At 37.4% G+C, this 26,492-nt stretch overlaps 1 protein-coding gene across 3 annotated transcripts in view; it reads right to left on the bottom strand.

Annotated features, from left to right (window-relative positions):
* pde3a (phosphodiesterase 3A, cGMP-inhibited) overlaps positions 1 to 25,803 on the bottom strand; it is a 97,507-nt gene extending 71,704 nt beyond the window's left edge. For all 3 annotated transcript variants that reach the window (XM_058772064.1, XM_058772066.1, XM_058772065.1), the window contains exon 1: positions 24,015 to 25,803. In XM_058772064.1, the coding sequence (XP_058628047.1) occupies positions 24,015 to 24,782 (768 nt within the window). In that variant the 5' untranslated portion in view covers positions 24,783 to 25,803. The remainder of the gene's footprint in view (positions 1 to 24,014) is intronic.
* Between the last annotated feature and the right edge of the window lie 689 nt (positions 25,804 to 26,492).

The raw sequence follows: 26,492 nt of genomic DNA, 5'->3' as shown, positions 1-26,492 counted from the left end.
ATATATACACACACATATACACACACACACACACACACACATATACACACACATGGTTGTAAACACACTGAGTGCATTTACATCAATAAAATATTGATACATGAATCTTAATAATAATAATATAATAATAATATTATTATTATTATATTTTACCTAAATAAAAGTAATACATATTAAATATTAAACTGTTTATATTAAATAATAATAATAATAATACCAATTTAGTCGCATTCAAAATTTATATGCATCACAAACAATAATGCTAAACAAAACACCATAAACTACAATAAAAAGGCTTTGTAATAAAGTTAAAAAAGCTACTACCCTCCATTCTCAGACTTAACGTCTTTGTTATTTCTTCCTAAACCTCAGTCTAAATTCTGTTCATTTTTTCCCCTCATAATTGTCCTTTTCCCGGAGCACAATTCCATGTGAGCATTTGTGTGAGAGTCCATTCTCCGTCCTGATACCGAACAAACGAGCATGCCAGCGCTTGCTTTTCCTTCTCGCACCAAAGATCTCAAACAAACGGAAGCGTTAAGTGTCTAACGAAGACGCGCCACTTTTCTGGCTCATAACTGCCATGAGACGAGAGATAATTGGGGAAACTGGGACAGGGTGGATCTTTCAATCACTTTCTCATGCTTTTAGATCTCCAGAACTTTTGAACGAGATTAGAAGCAGACTGTTCCTGAGTTATCAGCGCGGTGTGACTCAGTAATTTAGTTTTAAATCCCAGCCAAAAATAAAAAAACGTCATCCTTCAAAAATTGTCAACCCTCATGTTGCAGAACCTTTTCCAGGGAACAGAAAACAAGCAGCTCTTTTCCATTTGATACCGAAAGAATAGCGATACAGATTGTTGACCACAAAAATGACCATCATAAAACGTATATCACTCTGTGTGTAAACAGATGGAAATAAGCTAAAAACCTTCCATCCAACAGCATCCATTCATATACAGTGCCATTAGATGCAACATGCCAGTTATGACCAATCATAGTTGAGTACTGCATGTCATGTGACCAACTGCAATGCAGCAAATCTAAATATTTTGAAAGTGCAAGGTGAAGATAATTGGTGAATAACGAATTACATTTTAGTCTGATCATCACACAAAGCTACATGTAAAAAAAAGTACATTTTACAATTACAGTAACACGTGAAATTAAACTTGAAGTAGAAAAAAAAACATTAAAAAATATTTTCTTGTAAAACGTACTCCAGTAACATTCTTTACAACTTTGTGTATTTTTATAACTAATATTTTTTATTTTTTGGAGATTTTCAATAATGTTAATAGAACTTTAATTCAAAGTGATCTGGTCTTTAATAAAATGTTAGCACAAAAAAAGTTGGCATCTGATCAGCATGATGAGCCGAAGCCAAACCAGCGTGGTATAGTTGCGCAGGCCGTGCTGGACGGCCATTCCTGCGGCCTCCTGTATTCCCGCTCTCGCTCTTCTCAGCCAATTTGCTAAGTGGAGCATTTCTCCCCACACTAACGGCACGCTGCTGTTAAGTTACACACACGGCTCTCCCTTCCATTAACGTCAGACTGAATCACGTCGAGAGCGTCAGAGCTCGTGTATTAGCAGACGCGTTCTGCTCTGTGATCGACGTGAGGGTGCATGCAGACGGGACCTAGACACAGAAACTGAATTTCACGTAACGATATTGAATATTTAAGACGCATGTGACATGTCTAAGTGATGTAAACTGGAGCCTTGCTGAGAGATATGAATGATTTAGCTATATAATTCTTCATGGAAAAAGATGAAAAAGAAAAACAGCCATTTTTCACCATCTAGAATCCACACGATTTCTATTTCAAATAAATGCTGTTCGTTTGAACTTTCTATTAATCAGAGAATCCTGAAAATAAAATGCATCACACAAACATATGAAGCAGCTGCTTCCAACATTGATAATAATCAGAAATGTTTCTTGAGCAGTAAATCAGCATATTAGAATGATTTCTGAAGAATCATGTGACACTGAAGACTGGAGTAATGATGCTGAAAATTCAGCTTTGCATCACAGGAATAAATTACATTTTAAAATATATTAAAAGAGAAAGCAGTTATTTTAAATTGTAATAATATTTCGCAATATTACAGTTTTTACTGTATTTTTTTAATCAAACAAAGTAAGCCTTGGTGAGCAGAAGAGACTTTCAAAAACATTTTAAAAAATCGTCCTGACCCTAAACTTTGTGTATATATTTCAAGTATATATATATATATATATATATATATATATATATATATATATATATATATATATATATATATATATATATATATATATATATATAATATAACATAATATAAGTATAGCAGTAAAAAGCATAAGTAAAAGCACAAAAAAAAAAAAGTATAGGCAGTATTGCAATGCCTATTTGTGTATATTCCAGCGAATTCAATATTAGTTCACAAATGACTAATTGTATCATTACTTTCTTGCTTGACACTAACCAAAAAGAAGGAAAAACAGCTTCATACATATGACAAAACACTAAAAGCTGTAAAACTAATATCAATTGAGAGTGAGCTGAAGCAGACAGTATGTGTGCATTATGCAAATGTGTAACATGGTGGCGTAGCTAAAATCACAGAAATAATGGCAGGACTACAAATGAGAGTTTTCTGTTAGAGAGATGAACTCCGTTTGACGTTGATTTGCTTTGTAACTGCTGCTGCAGATGGTTTACATGCACAAACACACTAAAGGAAAGGCACAATAGATGCCCTTTAAGTTGAGCTCCAGATGACTTTGCAGGGAGTATCTCATCGACTCGTGACGCAAAAGCAGAGACGCAGTTATGATGAGAGCCAGCTGTGGCTCCTACAGTTTCCAACGACTAGATATGTTGGCGTTCATGTCGTACTCTGATCGCATCTCACTTCAGTGTGAATATAAGGTTAACGCCAATGTTTTCTTTTGGTCAGTGCAGCCAGTTCCCGACCACAGTGTAGGGTTGCCCCAACAATCGGCATGACCGAGTTACACTTACATTACGGTATGTTTTTAGCGTGTATTTAGAGTCAGGCCGAGCAGAACAGTTTGGCCCGTCCATATCGATGGCAGCGAACCCGACAGATGCTAGAAAGCAGGCGGCTTTCCAGGACTCGAGGCGGGCAGAACCGCAGACCGCGGGTGGGACGGACCTGATGGAGGTTAATGGAGGTTGTGTGTTGTTTTGGGCCGGAGCTGCTACGAGCAGCGTGTTTCCCTGTCCAGTACAGTACACAACCCTGATTGCAGCTTCTGTGCGGCTCTCATGGGAAAAACAAACCCACGTAACTGCAGCGTGATCCACGTGAGGCTTGTTCTGAGCGACTGGCGCTCTTGTAGCCATCACTCTGACAATGTACACACATCTGTACTCCGCATGTGCTTTCAGGAGAGAAAAAAAATATAAAAAAATAGTGAATTATGTTCACGAGGGGTCACATTTTTGGCCACGGTTTGAACATGAGTTTTCGGCCTAAGACAATCATATAAATCCATATGAATCAGAGAATATCACTGACTGAACACAAAAGATGATCAGGTAAGTAAATAAACGAAAGCATTTGTACAGTAATGAGGGAGATCTCTCGTGATTCATTCACAACAAAACATTTCCATGCGAATGCCATGAGTCGGGGCTTATCATTCACACACGCTGAGACGAGGGGATTTGAAAGACGAAATCCTATTTTAACCTACTTCATCACTAAATCACGTTTCAGAACAACAGAATGAAGGAATACAAATATAAAATATGCTAAACTGTCTGTGAATGGTGCAGGCTGCTTTTAAAAAGTCAAAATAAAATCAGAATTGGCCCTACTTACTTCTTAAAAGCATGTATCATGTTCAGTACAGGTTAATAATACAAAAAGGCCTGCATACTAAAGAAGCAAAACCACAACTTTACTGAAAACTGCAAATGTTTTGATAATGTTTCTATAATTTCTCAGTAAATCTGTGGTTTTCATCTCACATTTAGTGTTTGTGTATTAATCAGAACAGATTTGGAAAAATGTAGCATTACATCTCATCAGTAGATGGATGCTCTGCAGTGAATGGGTGCCGTCAGAATGAGAGTCCAAACAGCTGATAAAAACATCACAATAATCCACACCACTCCAATTAATCAATTAACGTCTTGTGAAGCAAAAAGCTGCATGTTTGTAAGAAACAAATCCATCATTAAGGTGTTTTAACTTTAACTAGTCGCTTCTGACCAAAATCCATAATAACGCTTCCTTGATTGAAAAAGTCAATCTCCTGTTGTCTCTCACATCAAAATCCACCCACATATTTGTTTAGAGCTGTTTTGGCTTGTAAACAGTGCTTGATCTGTGTTTATTTATCTCCTGATTCAAACAAGACGACGTTTTCAGAAAGTGTTATAATGGATTAGGGACTCGTATTTTATTTAAACATGTTTTGATGATGGATTTGTTTCTTACAAACATGCAGCTTTTGTCTTCACAAGACATTAACTGCTGGTGTGGATTATTGTGATGTTTTTATCAGCTGTTTGGACTCTCATTCTGACGGCACCCATTCACTGCAGAGAATCCATTGGTCAGCAAGTGATGTAATGCTACATTTCTCCAAATCTGTTGGAGGCTTTCATAAATATTTAGTGTATACATACACTCATTGCCAAAAATATCGTCACCCTTGGTAAACATGATCAAAGAAGGCTGTGAAAATTAATCTGTATTGTTGATCCTTTTGATCTTTTATTAAAAAAATTCACAAAAATCTAACCTTTCATTGGATAATAAGAATTTAAAATTGAGGGAAATATCATTATGAAATAAATGTTTTTCTCTAATGCACACTGGCCACAATTAACGTCACCCTTTAATTCAATATTTTTTGAAACCTCCATTTGCCAGTTTAACAGCTCTAAATTTTGTCCTATGATGCCTGATGAGGTTAGAGAACACCTGACAAGAGATCAGAGACCATTCCTTCATCCAGAATCACTCCAGACCCTTCAGATTCCCAGCTCCATGTTGGTGCTTCTTCTCTTCAGTTCACTCATTTTCTACAGGGTTCAGGTCAGAGGACTGGAATGGCCAGCAGAAGCTTGGTTTTGTGCTCAGTGACCCATATTTGTGTTGTTTTTGAGGTTTGTGTTTGGATTATTGTACGGTTGGAAGATCCAAACATGGCCCATTATAAGATTTCTAACAGAGTCAGTCACTTATTGATTTTTTATCTGTTGGTATTTGATAGAATCCATGATGCCATGTGTCTAAACAAGATGTCCAGGACCTCCAGCAGAAATATAGGCCCACAACATCAGAAATACAGCAATATATTTCATTGTACACATGGGGTACTTTTTATCCCAGTATTCACAAAACCCATCTTGAGTGTTTGCTGCTAAAAAGCTCATTTTTTAGTTTCATCTGACCATAGAAGCCAGTCCCATTTGAAGTTCCAGTCGTGTCTGATAACTGAATAAGCTGGAGTTTGTTTTTGGATGAGCGAGGAGAATTTTTCTTGAAACCCTCCCAAACACCATGTGGTGATATAGGTGCTGTTTGTCAATTTTTTAAGGTTTTCTGACCCCGAGACTCAACTATTTTCTGCAATTCTCCAGCTGTGGTCCTTGGAGAGTCTTTAGCCACTCAAACTCTCCTCCTCACCGTGCATTAGGACGATATAGACACACGTCCTCTTCCAGGCAGTTTCGTAACATTTTATTTTGATTGGAAATTCTTAATTATTGTCCTGATGGTGGAAATGGGAATTTTCACTGCTCTAGCTCTTTTCTTAAAGCCACTTCACTAATTTGTGAAGCTCAATTATCTTTTGCTGCACATCAGAAATATATCATATTTCTTTCTCATTGTGATGGATGATTATTTATATTTCTGTGAAACAGGAAGCCATGGCTGGATAATTTCATGTTCATAATCACCCTGGAGTGCTCAAAATTGTGAATATGAATGGGAATATACTTCAGAGATATTTTACTCATAAGAATTTCTAGGGGTGACAATAATTGTGTCCAATGTGTATTTGAGAAAAACATTTATTTCATAATATTTTATTTAATATTTAATGTTTTAACTAAGTTTAAATGTTAACAAAAAAGATTTAGTAGTGCATAAATTGTAATCTATTGCTAGTTTAAATGGGCAGCTGCCTGGTGCAACTGACTGGGGTGTTTTTGTCATTTTGGATGACTGTGGCCTACGCACATCGCTTGCGAGTTTTTGTTGTTTTTTTCAATACATGTTATTCTCATTCATAGTCTTTTTTTGGGTTGAAATGTGTCACAAAATGGGATGCAAATGGAGGTTCATGTCAAAAAGATGCAAAAAACGAAGCAGGAAAAATCAGTGTCAGCAAGAACAACAAACAAGCCACAAAAAAGTTAATTTCCTAGAACGAAGGGGAATCGTTTCTAAGTAAAATACGCACCCAGTGCTTTCCTTACCACAACAACCTAATCCAATAAGAGACTTTGTGGTGGACGAGAGAGAGAAAGAGAGAGAGTGCTTAGTGCTGAATGGACAGTCCTGAGAGTGAATGGGGATATCATGCCCAGCGGCCCATTCTGACATTAACACAGGCCCTTATGTACCCTGAGAGCCCGGCTAATGATACGATCCCAGCGCTGCCAAACAGAACCACTGGGGCTCTCAGAGGCGTGTGTGTGTGTGTGTGTTTACATCGCTTTAATGGCTCCAACCAGCGTCATACACTCACTACACCCTCTCATCTGTGACACAGATGAGCACTTCCAGAGAAATCCATTTTCCAATGTATGTGTTTATACACAGTTACTCTATTAGAGAGAAGGGGGTAAAACAAACATCAAAATAAAGTACAAAGAAAGTAATAAAGCTACTTTTGCTGCAGAATGGACTACTGTGTAAAATACTGAATGCTGGATTATGTATTTTTTCTGTTTATTATTTATTATTCTTTTAGGGTATGCAATAGTGTGAAACATTTAACTACGAAATATCACCATGCTTGCCCAGCTGATTGATTGCATTAAGAACTGCAAACATTTCTCATATTCCAAGTTTTTGAAATGATGCATTATCTCATTAAATATGCATTAATTTGGATACATTTCCAGAACACTGGATAAAGACAGGTTCAAAATTCTTGTTTGGTTTTGTTGAAATATTAGAGTTAAAAGTTTTTACAAAAGAGATTTTGGATCTCTTTTATCACTCCAAACATCAATGCTAACAGCCAAAAAAAATTATATATTAACAAACCTCTCTTTTAACAAAAAATCAGAATATAGATGAAACAAAAAGTGTAATTAATTTAAAAAGCAATATTTTTAACTGTATTGTGTATTGTGCATTTTTTTAAAACTAGTATGAGAAACACTATGCCATATGAAGTGTTCCCACATTTAAACAATTCATTTCCATGACTTTTCCACGACCTTTCCAGATGTTTGTGGTTACTGGAAAACAGATCATTTTGATTCAGACCGATTTACTAACTACTTGGAAAGAGCCTCGAAATTAAGCTCTATAGCTTGAGATGATGTTTTATACATGTTTTATACATTTTTGTTCTACATAAACACACACACACACACACACACACACACACACACACACAAAAAGCCAATGACATATTGTAAAGAACAGTGTAAATAAATAATGGTATATTCACTCCAGAAATGTCCACTTTACTCATGTCTGTGCATGCTTAATTCAGCGAATTAACCAGGAAATAAATATAAAATAAAAAATACAATAAATGAAATAAATGTTAAAAATGTGGTTGATATTGCTTTCAGATCATAGTCAAATGGAAACAAAAGGTCAAGATTAGCACATTGCATTGTGAGATTTAAGTAAATACAGGTCATAAAATGCTATGCACACAGAAAATGAGTATACACACTTTATAGTGCAGAAATAGTAAGAATAGCATGCTATTCTGCACTATCCTTCCTCTTCACACACACTGTTTACAGGCACACACACACACACACCAGAGGCGAGTCCATTAGCCCTTGTGATCAGGGACAACGGTTGCACAAAGTCTCGTGACAGTCATTAGCGAGGACCGGAGAGCGAGAACACCTGGACACATCTGTTCATCAACAGCACAAACCCTGAGAGAAGCTTTCCAGCTCAGCCGCAAACCAGCGCGAGCAGGATCTGCTCTGTTTATTTGACGAAGCCGTCTGCCGCACGGCCTGCCTGGTTTGTTTGAAATGTCAGATGTGCTTCTTCACGGGTTGGGGTCGAGAGACAGCCGAGTTTAGCCCTCTGAGGGTGACACGAGATGCATAAAGAAATAGATGGAGAGTGACTGAGTGTGATTTGAGGAATCATTCATGTCTGGAGCGCAAACGGTGCAGGACAAGTTACATGACAAAGTTTAAAACTAACCAAAAGTATGAGCATTATTAAGAGTGATGCTTGACTTAGTAGATAAATTATGGAAGAAGCTTTGTGAATCTTTGGGTCAATAATACCAGAATAGCTAGTAACTAGTCTTTGTGCAGAAACTATGGATTATTAGAGTATAAAAACACATTGTAGGTGATAGACTACCATTTAAATGTTTGGGGTTGATAAGATTTTTTAAATTTTTTGAAAAACAAAAACAAAAAAAAGCTCAGTGAGGCTGCATTTAGTTAATAAAAAATACAGTAAAAATTGTGATGTATTATTATAATTTAAAATAACTGTTTTATATTTGAATATATTTTTAAATTTAATTTATTCCTGTGACGAAATCCTGAATTTTACTCCAGTCTTCAGTGTCGCATGATCCTTCACAAATCAGTCTAATATGCTGATTTGCTGCTCAAGAAACATTTCAAATTATTATCAATGTTGAAAACAGTTGTGCTGCTTCATATTTTATGTAGAAACTGTCTTTGATGAATAGATAGTTCAAAAGAACAGAATTTGTTTGGAATAGAAATCTTTTGTAACATTATAAATGTCTTCACTGTCACTTTTGATCAATTTAATGCATCGTTGCAGATATATGACTCCAATCTTTTGAATGGTAGTGTGTATAAATAACATTAACATTAGAATAAATGACTAAACATCAGCAATCTGATAAGAGGAAAGATAAAGCTTTTATTTGTTTCCATCTGAAGATAAAAAGAGGGTTGCTGTGACTACATTAAACAATCGCTCTAACTAGCAATGCATCATTTGATTTTTAAATTTCTTTGGATTCAAATGGATCATATATTCATTCGTACAATGAACTGATCACATCAAAATCTGAAGATAAAATAACAGATCTGAAATGTCATTAAAGATGATGAAAACCAATGCAACAGCCATAGTTATATAAAAACATGATTAAAACAGGGGCTTGGGCCAGGATGGGTTTTTGGGTGGTTTGATGCAGGACAGATGAGGACAATGTCTCTGTTGGTACGAATGACTTTAGCATTTAGTCAATCAGTCTCACAGAACTGACCCTCATCCAATAGGTCAACCTCCCTCCCGCCGAAGCGTCCTGTTACGTAACGGTGAGACACAAGAGCAGGACGGCAGCTGAGGTCCTTTCCACTGCTGCCACAGTCGAGGTGCCAGCTGTCATATGAGTGCCAAGCGGGCATCGCGAACGGGACGCCATTTACTCACTCGCTCTCCTCATATAGTCTGTCTTTAATGTTACGTAACGGTGAACTGAGGATGTTATGTACGGTAGAATGAGGGGACTCAAGGTGACTAGTGATCAAATCAAACAAAATGATTAAAGTGCGAATTACTAATTAGTGTCGTAATTTATGTAATTTATCAAATGTAATTTATTTCTGTTATGCAAAGCTAATTTTTAAACAATGTTTAAGGGTTCTTTGTTGAACAGGAAGTGCAAAAGAACAGCATTCACTCTCTGCCAGTAGGTGGCGTTTATGTAAAAGCATAAATACAACAATTTCGAAAACAAAACAAAAATTCACTCTCTGCCAGTAGGTGGCGCTTATGTAAAAGCATAAATACAACGTTACATTACATTATTAGGTTTCATATGGAGGTAAGCTGAAAAGTAAAAGCCATTGAAACTTTTCTGAAGACATTCAATTCCCTTCAGGTGTACATTCATATAACTGCAACGTCACAACCGCTAATTTCAAGGTTTTCAAATTTAGTACTAAGTGCATCAATATACCAATCTAAGATCAAACATCCAAACCCATGTTTCTCAAAGTGCCTGAAAACACAAGACTAGCACACCTCTGGCCTTCAGGATCACGATAACCTCTCCAGATATGATGTAAATGACTAAAGTGAACATTCCCGTCTTTGCAGGTGTCACACGCATTAGGACCACTGATGCTGGTTGAGGGAAAGCAAGGAAGCTCTTGCTGCTTGGGGTCACTTCCATCAGGTCAAACGCCTGCAGCACATCATCTCACACAGCTTCACATCACACTTTATTTTAGCAAAGCATCACGTTACTTAAGGATTCACACACACACACACACACGTCTGGTTTGCTATCTTTGTGGGGACTCTCCATAGGCGTAATGGTTTTTATACTGTACAAACTGTATGTGCTATTGCCCTACACCAACCCTACACCTAAACCTACCCCTTACAGGAAACTTTGTGCATTTTTAGATTTTCAAAAAAAACACCATTTAGTATGTTTTTTAAGCCTTTTGAATTACGGGGACATAGGCAGTGTCCTCATAAACCACCTTCAAATTGTAATACCTCTGTCATACCCATGTCATTATACAAATTTTGACCCCGTAAACCACAAAAACCAGTACACACATACACACACACCAACAACACACGTCACTTCGGATTACACACAAATGTTTCAACAGATTCAAACTCAAACTCATTTCAAAATGACTTTACTGTACATTTGCAACACTTTGGAAGTAAAATGTCCAGTGAGTGGCGCTGAAAAAATGTTCAGTTTCATCCAAAACAGATGAACTTGAATCTGGCAACGTTTTATTAAGTTGGTGGTTGTATGTATCGCAGCAGTTTGGAAATGCATGTCTAGTGAGTGGTGCTAAAAGTTAATGCTCTATTGCATTTGAAAATAGCGTACCACCTACTGTACACTAAATCTAACTGTTAGTGTTAACAAAAGCAAACTTGAAATTTTATCTTGCTTCAGCGAGTTTTTGAGTTCTTTTATCATGACTCGTTTTCATGGACTCAAATCTGAGCGCTCAGAATCACACGTGCAATGCTCCACCAGGCGCGCGACCTAGCACGTTTACCGTGTCAGAAAAGACATTCATATAGAGCTAATAATTTTATTTATCAAAATGTATTTGTTTACAAATCATACATTATGGCAAAACTGTTTTGAGGTCAGTACTGTGCATGGAACGGTGTGAAAAATAAGTATTTATTAATCAATAATCTAACCTGAAATCAATATCTGTGTGAAAAGGAATACAGTTGTTATTGTTTTACAGCCACTAGTGTTGATTTCAGCTGGAAACTGCAGGTAAATATTTGTATCAGTACAGGTTTTTCTTTTGCAAAATGTAGATTGATGCAAATTTCCAATGAGCCAATGTTGACCAATTTACATTCTGTACTTTACACAATCTAATTACAAAAAAAGCACTTAAAAGTACTGTGGTATTACCACACTTTTGGTACCATGGTAGTTTGATTTAGCCTGGAGCACAATGAAAATACCATGGTACATTGGCTGGTCCACCAGTTATGACAATCAGTAAATGAAAACATGTCTACATTTGGTTTTACTGTGCATTCTGGGAAATTCTAAGGAACTAACATTTTTGGATAGAAACATCCAATTCTCAATGCTTAAAGCCCGGTACACACCAAGTTATGGGTGTGCTAACACAAGATGCTGGTTGAAGTTAGTCTCATGCTCGTCTGCTTTTTTTCGGGCCGATTCGACATCGGCATCAGAGCTCGTCAGTCAGTCGGGCCATCTGAAAATTCTGATTGGCTGTTCAGCTGGCGAACCAGTGTATGAGAAAGGTGCAGAAAGGACGTGCTACTTGGCCGTCGGGTGGCGAGCGGCGGCTTGGTGTGTCAGGGCAACTTTGGACCCAGATGCTGCCGATGTGAGCCGACCCCACAGTCTGCTTTTGTCGCCACTAGTTCGTCGGCGTTGGCTTGGTGTGTTCCGGGCTTAAGAGATGTATGAGTGTTTCTTTCAGGTCCTGTACAGATGGATCACATCTGTGAAGGAAGTACAGAACCCCTACATATCCTCTTTCTCTCTATCTTCACTCTCTCTCTTGCTTTTTTCTTTTTCTCCCTCCCAGTGAGAAGAACAGGAAGAGATGTGGCATAAAAATCCCTATAATTTTTTTAATCACCTCCAATGAAATTGTTAAAGCAGCATGACGGCGAACTAAGCAAACACATAAATGGCTTTATCCATGTGAGCCCGCGAAACAATTCTGCGCATTACAACGGCGCATATCTGCACACGCACATACATAAACAACCACTAAGTGTGCTTAACGTTTTAAAGCATGGCACTTACTGAAAATAAAAACAATGTTGTCTTTGTTTCGGCTATAATGTCTTCAGTGTTTAGTAGATGTATCTTTACTATCTGTTAAATGTCAAGCAGAAACAAGCCTTGGGAGAAATGTTAAACAAACAGAATAATTTGTAAAACAGTCGTTCAATATATAGCAAAACATCACTTAGTATAAGCAAAACTGGGTCAAAGCCGCCACAAAAAGCTAACGCTAAATCTGTCGTAGAAAATACATTAGTATTATGAGAAAAGACTGATTTAAGCTAAACTTTCATTTCTGTGAACTTTCTGAGCAGTAAGCAGTAACTATGTGGGTTGCGTTAATGCTGGGAGCATTTTTCAGTAGCATAACAGTAGTTAAAAAAAAAAGTTTTTTTTCCCCTAGTAACAAGCTACTTTCCCCCAACAATTATCAGTTAAGCATGACACTGCAGTTTGTGTGCATTTTTAGTCGCAAAACCCTTATGAAAATGAACCATGGTTTTATTATAGTAAAAGTGTAGTAACCTTGTTTTTTTTGGCAGATTGATTACCATTTGTATAACCACAATTTTACAACAAATTCCATTGTTAAACTATGGTTAATGTTGCAAAACCATGGTTAATTTGTGTTTGCCATGTTTTGCTTCTTTTTTTTGGTTTTATTTGTAGTAAAACCATAGTTAATTTTGGATAGGGAATATTTAATTAAATGCTACTTCATGCTATATGCTACAGTACTAGTTCTGTTTTTAATGCTGATGAGATCCTCATTGTTTTTGTTCCAGATAAATGCTCTGTAAAATGTAATAAAATGTAAAAAATAAAATGTAATTAGCTTCTTTTTTTTAATTTTTTTTTTTTTAATATAGCTAACTACTTGTCTGTACTGTACTTTAGGATTAGCTTGTAGCTTAGTAAGTTTTAACGCCGCAATGAAACAGAAGTAGCGACAGATATTTTCTTCCGTATTGTGATTGAAGTGTAACAGATTATTGAAAAAAGAAAAAATGTAGGGCAGGACTTGAATTCTATGTCACATGACCATTTTCTTGACATAATCGATGTTCATCATATGATAGTTGCTTGTTGTCAACACTTGTTTGTCTGAATGTTGCCTCTGATTGTTTGGTGTATTTTGTTTGCCAGTTGCTTGTATTATTTTGTAAAGTGGCCTTGGGTTCTTGAAAAGGCGCTATAAAAATAAAACATATTATTATCATTATTATTATGTAGCGGTTGTTGATTGGATGCTGAGATGTGGGTGTGGCACTCAAAAGTAGAAAGGCGGGGCTTAAGCAGACTAGATGATTGGAGAAGACATTTTGATAGGTCAAAACCCACAGATGAATTGTTCACAATTATATCCATTACATGTATTTAAAAGAAAAAGACGAATTTTCATTTCATGCCGAATTCCTTTCCCTACTGTACCTTCCCTAACTGATGGACAGATCTATGCACATTTAGTGTTTTTACTTTAATCAGCAGCGGTTCTCACGGTATCTATCAACTCCTGACGCAAAGCAGGGGCCGGTTTCTCACGCGAGCTCTGACGGTGGACCTGTGACTGCGCAGCTTCACATTATTAGTAGAGTTACGCGCTTAACCCGGCTAACGAGTGTCCGAAAAACACTTCCAGCTGTAACGGTCACAATTGCGCAGGCAATTATCTGATAGGCAAAACACGCACACAGACAGAACCATCAAGATTGGCCTTGGCAGCTAAGGTGCGAGCTGCAGCAACATGTCAACTAAGCAAGTTTGTTTCTTGGCTGCAGTTAAAATCTTCCAGCTGCCGTTTCATTGTTTCGTCTGAGAAGCTGGTGGTAAAACGAAACGCCGGCTGTTATCAAAGCCTCACAAAATGCTTTTGCGTCAGGAGTCCCCTCAGGATACGTAGGAGGTTCAAATGCGCGTTTGCCATGATAACGGAACTCAAGTGTTGAGATAAAGATATTAGTCACTAATTAATGAGGTAAAGTCACACGGTTTTTAAGATGCTTTCCCAGAGACTCACAAACACGGACAGGATTGTTATGTTTCATGCTATCAGATGCTACTGAATATTTAGAAGCTAAAAATGTATCAATTTATAGAGAGGAGATGGAAAATTGTTGAAAAATAAAACTACACTGTAAAAATTATTTTGCAAATCAAAACAGATTATTGTTGTATGTTTTACAAGGAAAATACTACTTTAGTCTTTCTACTTCAAAATTACACGTTCAATGTGTTACTTTCTTGTTTCTTTGTAATTTATTGTTTATTGAATGGACCATATTCATAAAACATAAGAATGAATTTATGCAAATAGTCTGTAAAACCACTACAAAATTAATTATTAAATTCAATGTGACTATTTCTATAATTAAGTTAAGGATAATTTGCACAGAAATTAATTTAAAATTAGGGCTACTAACTGATCAAAACTAAAGGAACTATAATTAATTTTTTTAATATATATATTTACATTATATAGTATTTCTAATAAAATATTAATAATATTTATAATATATTATTATTATTTATTCAAATGATCAACTAATCTTAAAAGTATATATATATATATATATATATATATTTTTTTTAAATATGTTTTCAAGTCAAATTTTTATTATACAGTAAATAATTTATAATAAATATTTCATACAATTATATATATTATTTATTTATAACTTATGAATAAATATAAAAATATTAATATAAAATATACAATATAAATAAAATATTAAAAAAATAATAATTGTTCAATTAATTGCACTAAATGACTCTAATTACTATGAATCCAGAAGTTTTGGGAAAATATCTGTCATCAATATTGTTCAACACTACTTTGTTTGTTGACTTGTGTGTATCTTTTTGAGCAAATGTTCTATAAACTGTCCAGAGCAACTTTGCTTCCCACTAATTCAAATATACTTAGAAAAAGGCAAACCGTCCCTCAAATACGTAAACCCTAGCACAAGAACGAGCGAGAGAGACGGTCTGACAAATAGACAGATGTACAGATGCCGTTTTTGTCGACGACTGGCTCAGCTCTGAAACTTCCCCCATCACTACACCATCTGCCATCCATATTTTCGAAACTAAAACACGCCACTGAGTGAGTTAACAAGACAGGCCTTGTCTGGGGCCGGCCGCTCATCTGGGCAGCAGTGGGGGAGCTCCTGGGGAGAGGTGCGCTGGGGCCCGGCCAGCCCAGGTTAAAATAACACGCCACCTCTCAGCAGCTAAAATACATGTGACAAACACACACCCACAGAGAACACTAGTGAGTGCGCACTACGGCTGGGAGATAGAAATAAAAATTAATGAATCTTTTTTCAACCTTTGGGTGATTCGGTTTATATTTGCCAAATATGTATGCATTTTCTTAGATTTTTAAAAAAAAATTTTTATTTTAAACAAATAATTTTAATTTTAAAATAAACAAAAAAATATTTGTATTTTTTATTATTTCGTAAATGTCACCAAAAAGATGTAAAATCTTTAATTATTCAACTGGATTAGTAAGTTAAAATAATTTATTTAATAATTTTAATTTATACTCATAAAATAATACATAGTAAACCATACATAATTAAATATAATATAATATCTTTCATTAGTGTTCTGGATTTATAATGTTTCATTAATGAAGAAACACAAAATATTTAATTATAACTATAAAATATTGAATAATATTTTATCAATTTAATTTATACACATTAGTAAAATAATACATAGTAAATAGCAATATATTTATATGTAAAATCTTTAATTAGTCAACTGGATTAGTAATGTTTACTTGGAAAAAAAAGAGAGTGGTTAACTATAAAATAAAATAAAATATTTAATCAATTTAATTAATACACATTAGTAAAAAATAGCAATAAATTCACTAAAGCAGAGTTTGATTCAAAGTATGATTCAGCTGATTCACAGAAATAAATCAAACTCTAATGCCATTTGTGCATTTTTGTACATCACAACATTGTTTAATTTTATAATCACCAACAACATCATTAGAAATATACTGTGAATACTCAATGTGCATCGCCCAGCCCCATTAAAGACCACAGCCCTCACTTCTTGGCATCTCATATACAGTAATAAGCGACTTAGTCAAAAACACTAAATTTCCAGAAGCCTTTGAACAGCTTGTATTCTCATGACACACTTTTACAGCAGCTCGAGGTTTCTGGCGTGTCCGGCCTGCAGTTCGTTTGGATTGACATATGTAGAACAGTTAATGTCATTTGTTTTTTTTTTTTTTTTCGCTTGCTCCGTTCGCGCCAGCTGTGCACCTGGTTCAGATCGAAGTGGGGAGAAACAGCGCAGCTCTTCCTTGCTTGTTTGGAAAGAGTCAAACTGCTAGCATTTTTAAAATGGATGAGGTTTTTGGCAGCCGCCCGCCCAGGCAAGACAGCTGAGGCTACACATTCCAGGCCTGGCACGGTCCGGCTGGACGCGAGGCCTCTTACAAGCAAAATACAGCGCGTCGACGTCAAAGATCCCTCTGTCTGCTGCAGCGGACGGCGCAGACGAGACCAATTAGAGCGAGAGGGAGCGAAGAAGCGTAGACGCGGGCCTGCAGGAAGGAAAACAACCCTCAGCATGTCGAGTGCTCTGGTGTAGATTAAAAATCTCTCAGCCCGGCTACTGCAGGTCAGGGCAGAACCGCGAGGGACGGCGCACGGTCCACTTCAGACAGGAAACCATTACCTTCAGGCCACATCGTCTGCTTAAAGTGAGCTCAAGCACTTGGCTTTTTTCACATCTCGCTGCTTTAAGAGGTTTATCATCAACCCCAGCCGACAGAAAAGTCCCACCTACTAACCTCGTATCTCCAGCGGGCTGCATGGGAAAAGGACCCCCTTAAAAAAGAAAAAAAGCCCATGGCACAGAAACGTACTCCTGGTCTCTATGGATCTCCATTTGCGTCATCCCTCAAATAGCTCCTTGCACACCCTTTCTTCTCCTCCAGAAATCTAATACGTTATCCTTTCCTCCATCACAAAAGAAACAGAAACATCTTAAATTCTCAGGCCACTAAAAATGCCACTGTTTTTCTACTTTTGGGGATGAACGACAACATGGGAGGACCCTGCATTTAATCATCTGGAGAAAAGACTTGATGAAAGCAGCAAAAGCTTAGTCTTTTAAGTTATTGTGAAACCTTTTTTACTTTCTTAATGCTCTTTGGTCATTTTTGACAAAAGTTTTGGTTTATCAGAATGGTACGAAAGGTTTTTGGCACTTGGACATGATTTAAAAAGGTTAAATGGTCCTGAAAAAAAAACAGTCACAGGCAAAAATGACTGTATTGGAAATGAATGGGAAGTTAATTTCATCTAGTAGTAACATCTGGTACTGCACCCGAACAAAATCTTACTGAAAGCTCATTTTTTGCGATATCAACCTCAAATTTGGAACACACCTTATTTAGTTTTTTTTTTGCAGTTTTAGAGTAAAGTTATCTATACATTTCACAAAAAATTCGAAAATAGTATTTTTGCGCATTTTTCATAATAATACATTTAAACTTCTATAAATTTAATAGCAATAATCTGCCAATTGTTATCTTTAAAAAGTGTCAAAACTTAAGTTTTAAGCATTGAAGAATTTATGACAGTTTAAGTTGGAAATGTCATGTTCATGTCTATGCTCAAAAAGCGGTTAAATGGATTACAACTATTGTATAAATATAATTTATTTCTAGAAAATACACCAAAATTACTAAATTTTAAATAAAAAACATTATCGAACTAAAATATAGTACATTCATTTCATTGTAATAAAAAGTTGGACGTTTTTGACCAGCACACGAGGAGCACCAGAGGGTTAATACATTTACTGCATGTAGCCTAAATAAAAAAATCATCAACCAATAAAACGGATAATTTTCATATTTCCTTGGTTCCTAGAAGCAGAGCTAAACTTCCATCCACCTTATTTTCCAGCCCAAAGTAAGCTGTTTTCTCTAAATGTGCAAAACTTCCGACTCATTAGCTCCTATTGGTATTAAAAACTTGCTAGATTTACAATGTTAATAACTGTGGAAACACATCATCACAGTCTGTGAAAAAGGTCCATCCCTTCACTGCATGTTTTTTCTCATTAAATATCCTGTTACACTCCAAAATACGTCACATTACTGTAAAATGGGTTGAATATTATTATTTCTGCACCCGACATGCCTGAAGACGATGTGTCGGGCCACTCAAACAAACACAGCAATGTTTTTTAAGCGCTAGAGAGCCAGTGTTTACACTCATGCACACGTCAACCTACCATATGAATGGCTTAAGCCTAATGCACACTTTAAGACAAAAGTTGCACTTTTATATTTTAAGTCTGCCACAAAACATTCTAGATAGTAGCCGACTTGCAAAAGCACCGGTGAGACATGCACTAATTAACTGTTATGGCAAATTTTAATCATAAGAAGACACAGAACACAAGAATTCTAAACAAGAACAAAAATTCTGTTTAAATGTGCATAAGTTGTTTTATTATGTACCTGACTTGTCTGTGCACAATTTCTAAGGTACATTTAAGACTTTAAGACCTTTTTAACACTAAGTAAAGAACATTTAAGTAGGGAGGAACACAATGCACCAATATGTTCTCTATAAATATAAATGCCACAATGTGTTGTATTAGCAACACTTGAAAGTTTGAAAATACAACTTCCAACAGATCTCCATTAATTTTAAATTCATTTTACAAAAAAAAAAAAAAAGCTTAACTACAATATGTAAATACCTTTAGCTTCTGCACAAAACTGATGTTCTTCCGCAGTATTTTTGTCTTGTTTTCCACTGCAAATGTCAAATAAATTCAAACCAAAATAGAAGTAAAACTGACACTGGACTAAAACAAAAAGTCTTGTTTTTAATACAATTAAGTGAATTTATGATTAAAAAAGGTCAAATATCTGCCAATGTGTAGCACAAATCTTACTAAATTGTGTTCAATTTCTCAAAATAACAAGACTCCATATCTTTATTTTGCATCTCAGGTAAATGCATCTTTATTTAATGATGTTAAGATATTTGCATTGGAAAACAAGAGAAAAATCCTCAGAAAGATATTCATTTTTTGCAGTGCACGCAACACTGAATGCCATGACTTCATGAATTTCAGACTTTCTGCTCCAATTCTAAGGCCTTAATTTTTGGAATTAAGACTCTGTAAGACCCACAGAAACCCTGATTAAACTGGGACAGGAGAAAGTATTTTAACACTGAAAAAATGACTGCCCCTTTAAGAGCAGATTTAAATACTCTCGGCTCTGCCCAGAAGCTCCGGCTCACGGCGAACAGCTTTTCCAGGCAGCCCTGGGCTAATCGCAATTCAGTGACCCGCTAAAGGCTACTAAAGGCTCCACGCGGTGAGGTGTTTGAGTTGAAACGGCTCCTCGTGCCATTAAACGGGGGTTTTCCACGAACACCGTCCCCTGGAGACCTGTGCTTAAACGCAGGCATATGCAGTGAGCTACGCTTCAGTTTACCACCCAGAAACACACTTTTAATAACCTTCAATCATCTAGAGCACTAGTTCACTTGAAAACTAACAGTTCTTGAGAACTAAAGGTCCAAACTGCATGTACTGTATCAGATTGAGGACCACGGACCACACCGTTCATAAATTCGACATTGGGACACGTTTATTAAAATCCCAACTCTACATAAGGTTATTCAAGTCTATAGAAAGACAAGTGGGCGAAGACGTTTCAGCCTGGTTCTCAGTCCATTTGAAGACCGTTACGTAACTCACTTCACACAGCGATGTTCATAACGGGAATGATTTTCTGTCCGTCACTGAAAGCGCCCAGGGCATGTGCTCTACTGAGTGGACGACATATAATGGTCACAGCCGCTCTGAGCTCACTTCCTGTTTATGAACCAACCACCCAAATTAAAAGATTTACTAATGCTCGGTTCGACGAAGACTTCACATAGTACTTTTTTGGTACATTTGCATCAGTAACTTTTCACAATTATATCTGGCTTTGCTGTAGCTCAAAGCGTGGAGTGTGACGATAACATACAATAGTCAATTGTTTGGACTTGGACATTTTTTTCAGCTATCTTGTGCACTTTGCTAATCATCGGTCTAAATATTACTAGTCTATGATAGTAGGCTTTATCCTAACAAGGCATTTGAAATTTTTTTTGAAAAAATGTTTGCAACACCAACATTCTCAGAGAAAAAAAAACAAAAAAACAAAAGCTGTCACAGGGATGGTAGCCTTTTTAAAAAGGTACACCTTTATACCTTATTTACCCATTTTTAGTACCTTAAAAGGTACATATTTGTACCTAAAGTGTCCATATTAGAACCTAAATGGTACAATATTAGTAACTTTTGAAAATGTACAGCATCATGGGTTTGGTTTCCAGGAAATTTACTATAAAAGCTAAAGCTAAATGAATAAACGCAACTGTTCTGTACATCATTTTGGAAGATGCTATTTCTATCCAAAGTGACTTTTACATTGCATTTTGTCACTTCATGCATTTCTTCGGGAATCAAACTCATGATGTGAACTACATCATGTACAATAGTGGCCCAACGTGATGTCCAGCCAAGGAAAATTGATATATTTGCCCTTTATTCAAGCACATTGATGTTAATTTCTAAACATACTGAGTAGTTGTGCTTGGAGAGTGTAAACCTTTTGCATGAGCTTCACATTTCAATGGTTTCATTTGTGATATTGCATGAAAATGGCTACTAATCAAATGATTATTCAAAGTTGTAAATTAGACAAAGACTATTGGAATATACTTTACAAGAAAATACAATTTCAGTCTTTGTACTTTAAAATTTCAAGTTTAATTCAATGCTACTTGCCACGTCTTTGTGAAAACTACAAGCAATTTCTGAGTGAAAATTGTTTCAAACTATTTTTTTGTGTACAAGAGAGAACCAATTAAATATGAATAATTGATTATAGTGTAGTCAATGTATACTTAGTTTGCCTTTTCTGCCAAATAATTTTTTAAAGTTTAGTGTTTTTCTCTTCCCAGTATAACACATTCCTCATATTTTTATGGTTTAATTAAACTTGTAGGGTCATTAAAAGCAAATATTGTGCAAATGTCCCCTCCAGACATCACTTTTGGCCTTTGGTAATAAGAAGACTCATGTTTTACTGTGCTATTGAAGTATTTGTTTACCATCAAAACACCACAAACTAGCATTTGTCTTCAGATGGATTGCAAGAGATGCACAAAACACAAGAAGCTTTTTAAATGTGATTTACTGACAGATGAGACGCTATGAAGAATGCATTACCCACCTTCAATTTTCTGTGAAAGTGAGACTTCTGATATATAAGCCATAGGTAAGCCTATAGCTTTAGGTAAATAACTAAGTGCGGTAAATGGTAAAATATTTGCACCACAACCCAGTGTGTTTATTATTTTAATACATTATTATAATCGCATGATAACAAATACCTGTTTGCAATATCAAGCAGCATAATAGGCTGTTTTTGTACAGTTAAAATAACTGAAAGCGAATGACACCAGAAGTCTCACATATTCAAGTTAACACACCGTTTGTGTGTTAAAAATAGGAGCATGCAATGTCAGGAGCGTGCAAACATTCGAATTAACGTCAAATTAACGTCACCAACATGTGATCGCATCCATATATTCATAACAGTTGCAAACTGAACCAGAGTTCATGACCCTGTCGCAGAAAACCGCTTTCACACCAACCAAACTCTGACGTCAAACAGACACCAAAGGCTCGTCTCGGTGCACGCGGTGCGCGCTGTTCTGTGTGGCCCATTAAGACACACAGGTTATTGTCAGAGCAGACAGCCGGGACGACGTGAACAGCGCAGGGGTCACACGCTGGCATGTTTACACAGCCAGACCACACAGATAAAACAACTGCACAGAAACCGCTATAGGAACTAATATCACTCCAGACATCACACATGTGCACCAGGTGTGTGTGTTGCAGAAGATGGAAAACACACTCAGGAGTCTGTGTTCTTTTCCATTTCACAAGTGTTGCACTGACAATGCATGGATTTGTCACAAATTTTGTTCCTTTTAAGGTTCCCGTAGGCAAAAGGTCCCTAATGCATTAATTATACGGTCACTAGGGGGCGCAAATTAAATACTCGAAGACCAAAGCAGCAAAAAGACCAACGTCTCTGTTATTCTCACTGGACATTTAGTGTTTTCACAAAGGAAGAAAAATTGAATCCATACAAAATTCATCCATTGTTACGATGCAAACCGTGTCACTTCATTTACATTCACTACAGGATTTAATGCAAAACTTTAAATGCAAGTTCATCTTATTTTCGCATAAATGAGCTTAAATCAAGCCTGAAAACAGGACTAAAAGATGAGCAAATGTCACTACAACATTTGCAATTTATTTGACAATCAATCAGCACCATGCTTAACCATATAGGCAATGATTTGGACATATTATTTTTCAATAACTAGATCATTTCAACTAAATATTTTGTGTACTTTGCTAATCAACAGTCTAAACATTAGTAGTGTATAGTTGGCTTTATCCTAACAATGCACTGTACACTAAAAAAATATTGTAATATGTATTAATTATGCAGAGAATAATCAAAATATATATAATAATAATAATTATTATATTTTTTTTTTTAATTCAAATTGCAAAAAAAGCTTTGATGCCCAAAAATATACAAAAATAAGGTGACTGATTCTTTTAAAAAGCTACAGTTTAAGAAATGTACAGCTTCACTGTAATTGCAGCCAAATACCACGACATTCCGTTGACAAGTCAAATAGTGCAACATACAGACTTCAGTACCTGTGTATGTAGCAAAAATACCTCTAATATGCACAAACACACGCATAAAAACATTAACTTCAGATTCGTGTAAACTACATGCATCTCCACTGTAGTGTATATACATGCTAGTTCTGTGAGATTTTCGTCGACGTGCCCAAATATAACACAACGCAGCTGTAAAATCAAAAGCACACCTAATAGAGTACAAGAGGTCAAAGTTCACGGCTTTAGCCATGAGCTTTTCCTGCTGATATTATGTCATACATCAAATCTAAGAATGCATGCTTGAGTGAAAGCGTTCCAAGTATCCAAGTAAGTGGCAGGACAAACAAAAACCTCTGGAAAAAAACCCCACAACGGACAGAAACACATTTTTATAGATAGATTTATGATCATTAACCCACAATAATAAGAGGTGACACTTTAGATTGCATTATAATTCTATACAGCAGCAATAAGTGCATTAGCGTTACTACTATAATTTATGCAAACAAACACTAACGTGACCTATTTTTTTATGAATACGATCCATAGCAACACTAAAAGAGTCGTTTTGTTAAACGAGCACTTAATTAAGAAGCAACACAGCCTAAAAAGAGTTTAAAGCGCGTGCTGTCTCGGCTTTATTGTTGTTCGTGTATAATAATAATAATAATAACAACAACAAGGTCACGTTTTAATCCGCGAACATGCTGTTACAGTAGACGATCACGTTCGGATTTCGTCGTTCGCGATCGACAGCAGCGCGATCAATAAAGTGCCCCTACCTGGTCTCTCTGCAAGCAGGGCAGCGACGTCCTCCTGTGAGGTTTGCTCCTGGGCTGGCCGTGCTGTGCCATGTCTGACGAGACTACCGAGCTCGACCTCCTGCGCCTCTTAAATACCGGAATATCTCCCCTCGATCCCTCCCGGTGTGATGCGCCCTGCTCCGGTGGCAGCAGCCTGTCCGCATACCTCGCCAGCAGGACCCCCAGCACCCCGAGCAGGTACGCCAGGTAGGGTCTCCAGCTGGCGCGTACCTTCTGCAGAGACAGCAGCGATACGGTCCTGATGATGCTGATGAAGAAGAGCACAGAGATGCCCTGACCCAGACGCACCACCATGAGCGCCCCGCTGGCCAGGCAGGCGAGCAGCACCAGCGCGGTGGCGGTGAACGAGTACAGCTGCTGCGCATCCAACAGCGACTGCGCCGCCGCTTCGCCCAGATGGCACACGGTGAGCAGGAACACGGCGGTGCGGATGAGCACCCCGCAACGGAGCAGATACACGCCCACCCAGAAGAAGGCACACACGAGCGTGAAGACGGGGGAGAGCAGCTGCCACGCGAGCTCCGCGAGCGTCACCAAGTGACACGCGCGCTCCGCGTCCCAGTCCGCAGCGAGCAGCGCGAGCAGCACGGACAGCGAGGCGACGCACGCGGCCGAGGAGAGGCTCCTACGGCTCCACACAAGAGCCAAACGCGAGTGCCAGCAGTCCTGCTCCGCGGGAGTGACACAAGTGCGCACATAGCCGTTGCGCACGGTTTCCAGTGCCATCGGTCACGGGAGAGCACGCGTACGCGTACGCGCTCGCGCACACACGCATTAATGCGCAGAGCCGCCGTTCCTTTTCACGTCAGCCAGAGACTCTCAGACTGCATGCGAGACTTCAATGCATCCTCCTTCGAGTCAAAAGTAAAGCCGCGGTGCACGGAGGAGGAAAGCGAGCCCGTTTTCTTGGCAATGCGTAAAATCCCCCATCGCCTTAAAGATCCAGTCGAGCGGAGCGAGGAATTCCTGATGTTTCTAGGCCACCACCATCATCATCATCAGTGATCTCTCTCCCTCTCTTTGTTTCTCTCTCGGATTATTCCCCATCTCGGATCATTTTCACGCGTGGAAACTCTCGCTGCACAAAGATTTCCGTGACTTTTGGATCGTATTGGCCAGTGTCCCGTCGCCCGCGAGGCGGTCCTTAAACAGAGAGCGCGCGCTGCTCCATATCGACAGCCAGACGGTGATCCCGATATTTCAGAGCATCAATCAGTTGATTTATTGATTTCAGCTGCCGGCGTCCATGTGCTTTCTTCCCTCTTTCGTTTTTAGAACTCACCTTCACCGAACGTCATCGTCAGGACCTCTCCGTATATGGGGTCCGTTTAACTGGCGGGAAATAGATTTCTCAAGTATGGAATTTGGGCAAAAAAAAGATAAAACACACAATTCCGATGGTTTCATTAAACCTATCTATTAAATAACTATAATTTTTATGTGTGGGCTGTGCAAAAGGTGAAATGGCACTATGTGAACATGATGCAACCCCTAAAATTGTTTGAATACAGCTTTTCTTCTTTTCCTACAGTAAAAGTTTATAGTAGCCAACATTAAACTAAAAATCACAATTCCCTGAGTTGTGAAACAAAATTAATATAAAAGTCACTTTTTGGGTTTTCACGCTTTCTTGTCATTTAGTTTTACTGACTGACTTTCCTTTAACATTAATATTTTAGCAGACTTAATTAAGGATTTGTATTAAAAAAGTTCATTTATTAGCCCCAGATAAGAAGAACATTATTGAATTGTGTGTGTGTGTGTTTATTTGATGTTATTTCACTTTTTTTTTTTTTTTTTTTTGCTGACTGATTTTTCTTTTACAGTGAATGCGCACGAATAATGCGATTATTTCCAATAATCGAGTAAGGAAGGATTTAATCGCATTATGATGTTTACATGTCAAGAGCAAACCTCTTCACTCCCATTTACATGCAATTTCCATTATTCTTATTATTCACTAAGAATTGTGATTAATTTTTTACTGCCGTTATTCACATACCCCACTGGACAGCACAAATGATGGACTCAGAAAGAGCAGGTGTGTTACTGGCCGCTGTTTTAATTTATTTACGTCTAATGCATAATGATTTTGTATGGCTGTATTCCACGCTTTTTCGGCGCCATAGAAATGTGATGGAATTCTATCGTGTTCTACTCGCCGTTTCTGGATGAGGGTAAGGAACAGAGACTGGTGGCAGCGAGTTGTGTTTTTCCCAGAAAAGCGATGCTTTCTTCCCCGCCATCGTTTCTAATCTGCGTATTATTACAGGTGTGTCACGTCATTCATGTATGTCACTAGCGCATGCGCACTTTGGTCAAAGCAGCAATACTGCGATTAAGGTGTTTACATGCCTGTATATTTCGATTAAAATCGGTGTACGCCACCTATGTTAATACGACTATGCTTGCTGCGATTATGATCTTAATCGCATT

This window comes from Onychostoma macrolepis, chromosome 04, assembly GCF_012432095.1.
Source record: "Onychostoma macrolepis isolate SWU-2019 chromosome 04, ASM1243209v1, whole genome shotgun sequence".
In the NCBI taxonomy this organism is placed as follows: Eukaryota; Metazoa; Chordata; class Actinopteri; order Cypriniformes; family Cyprinidae; genus Onychostoma; species Onychostoma macrolepis.
Note: the sequence above shows the minus strand (reverse complement) of the source record. Positions and strands in the feature narration are given on the sequence as shown.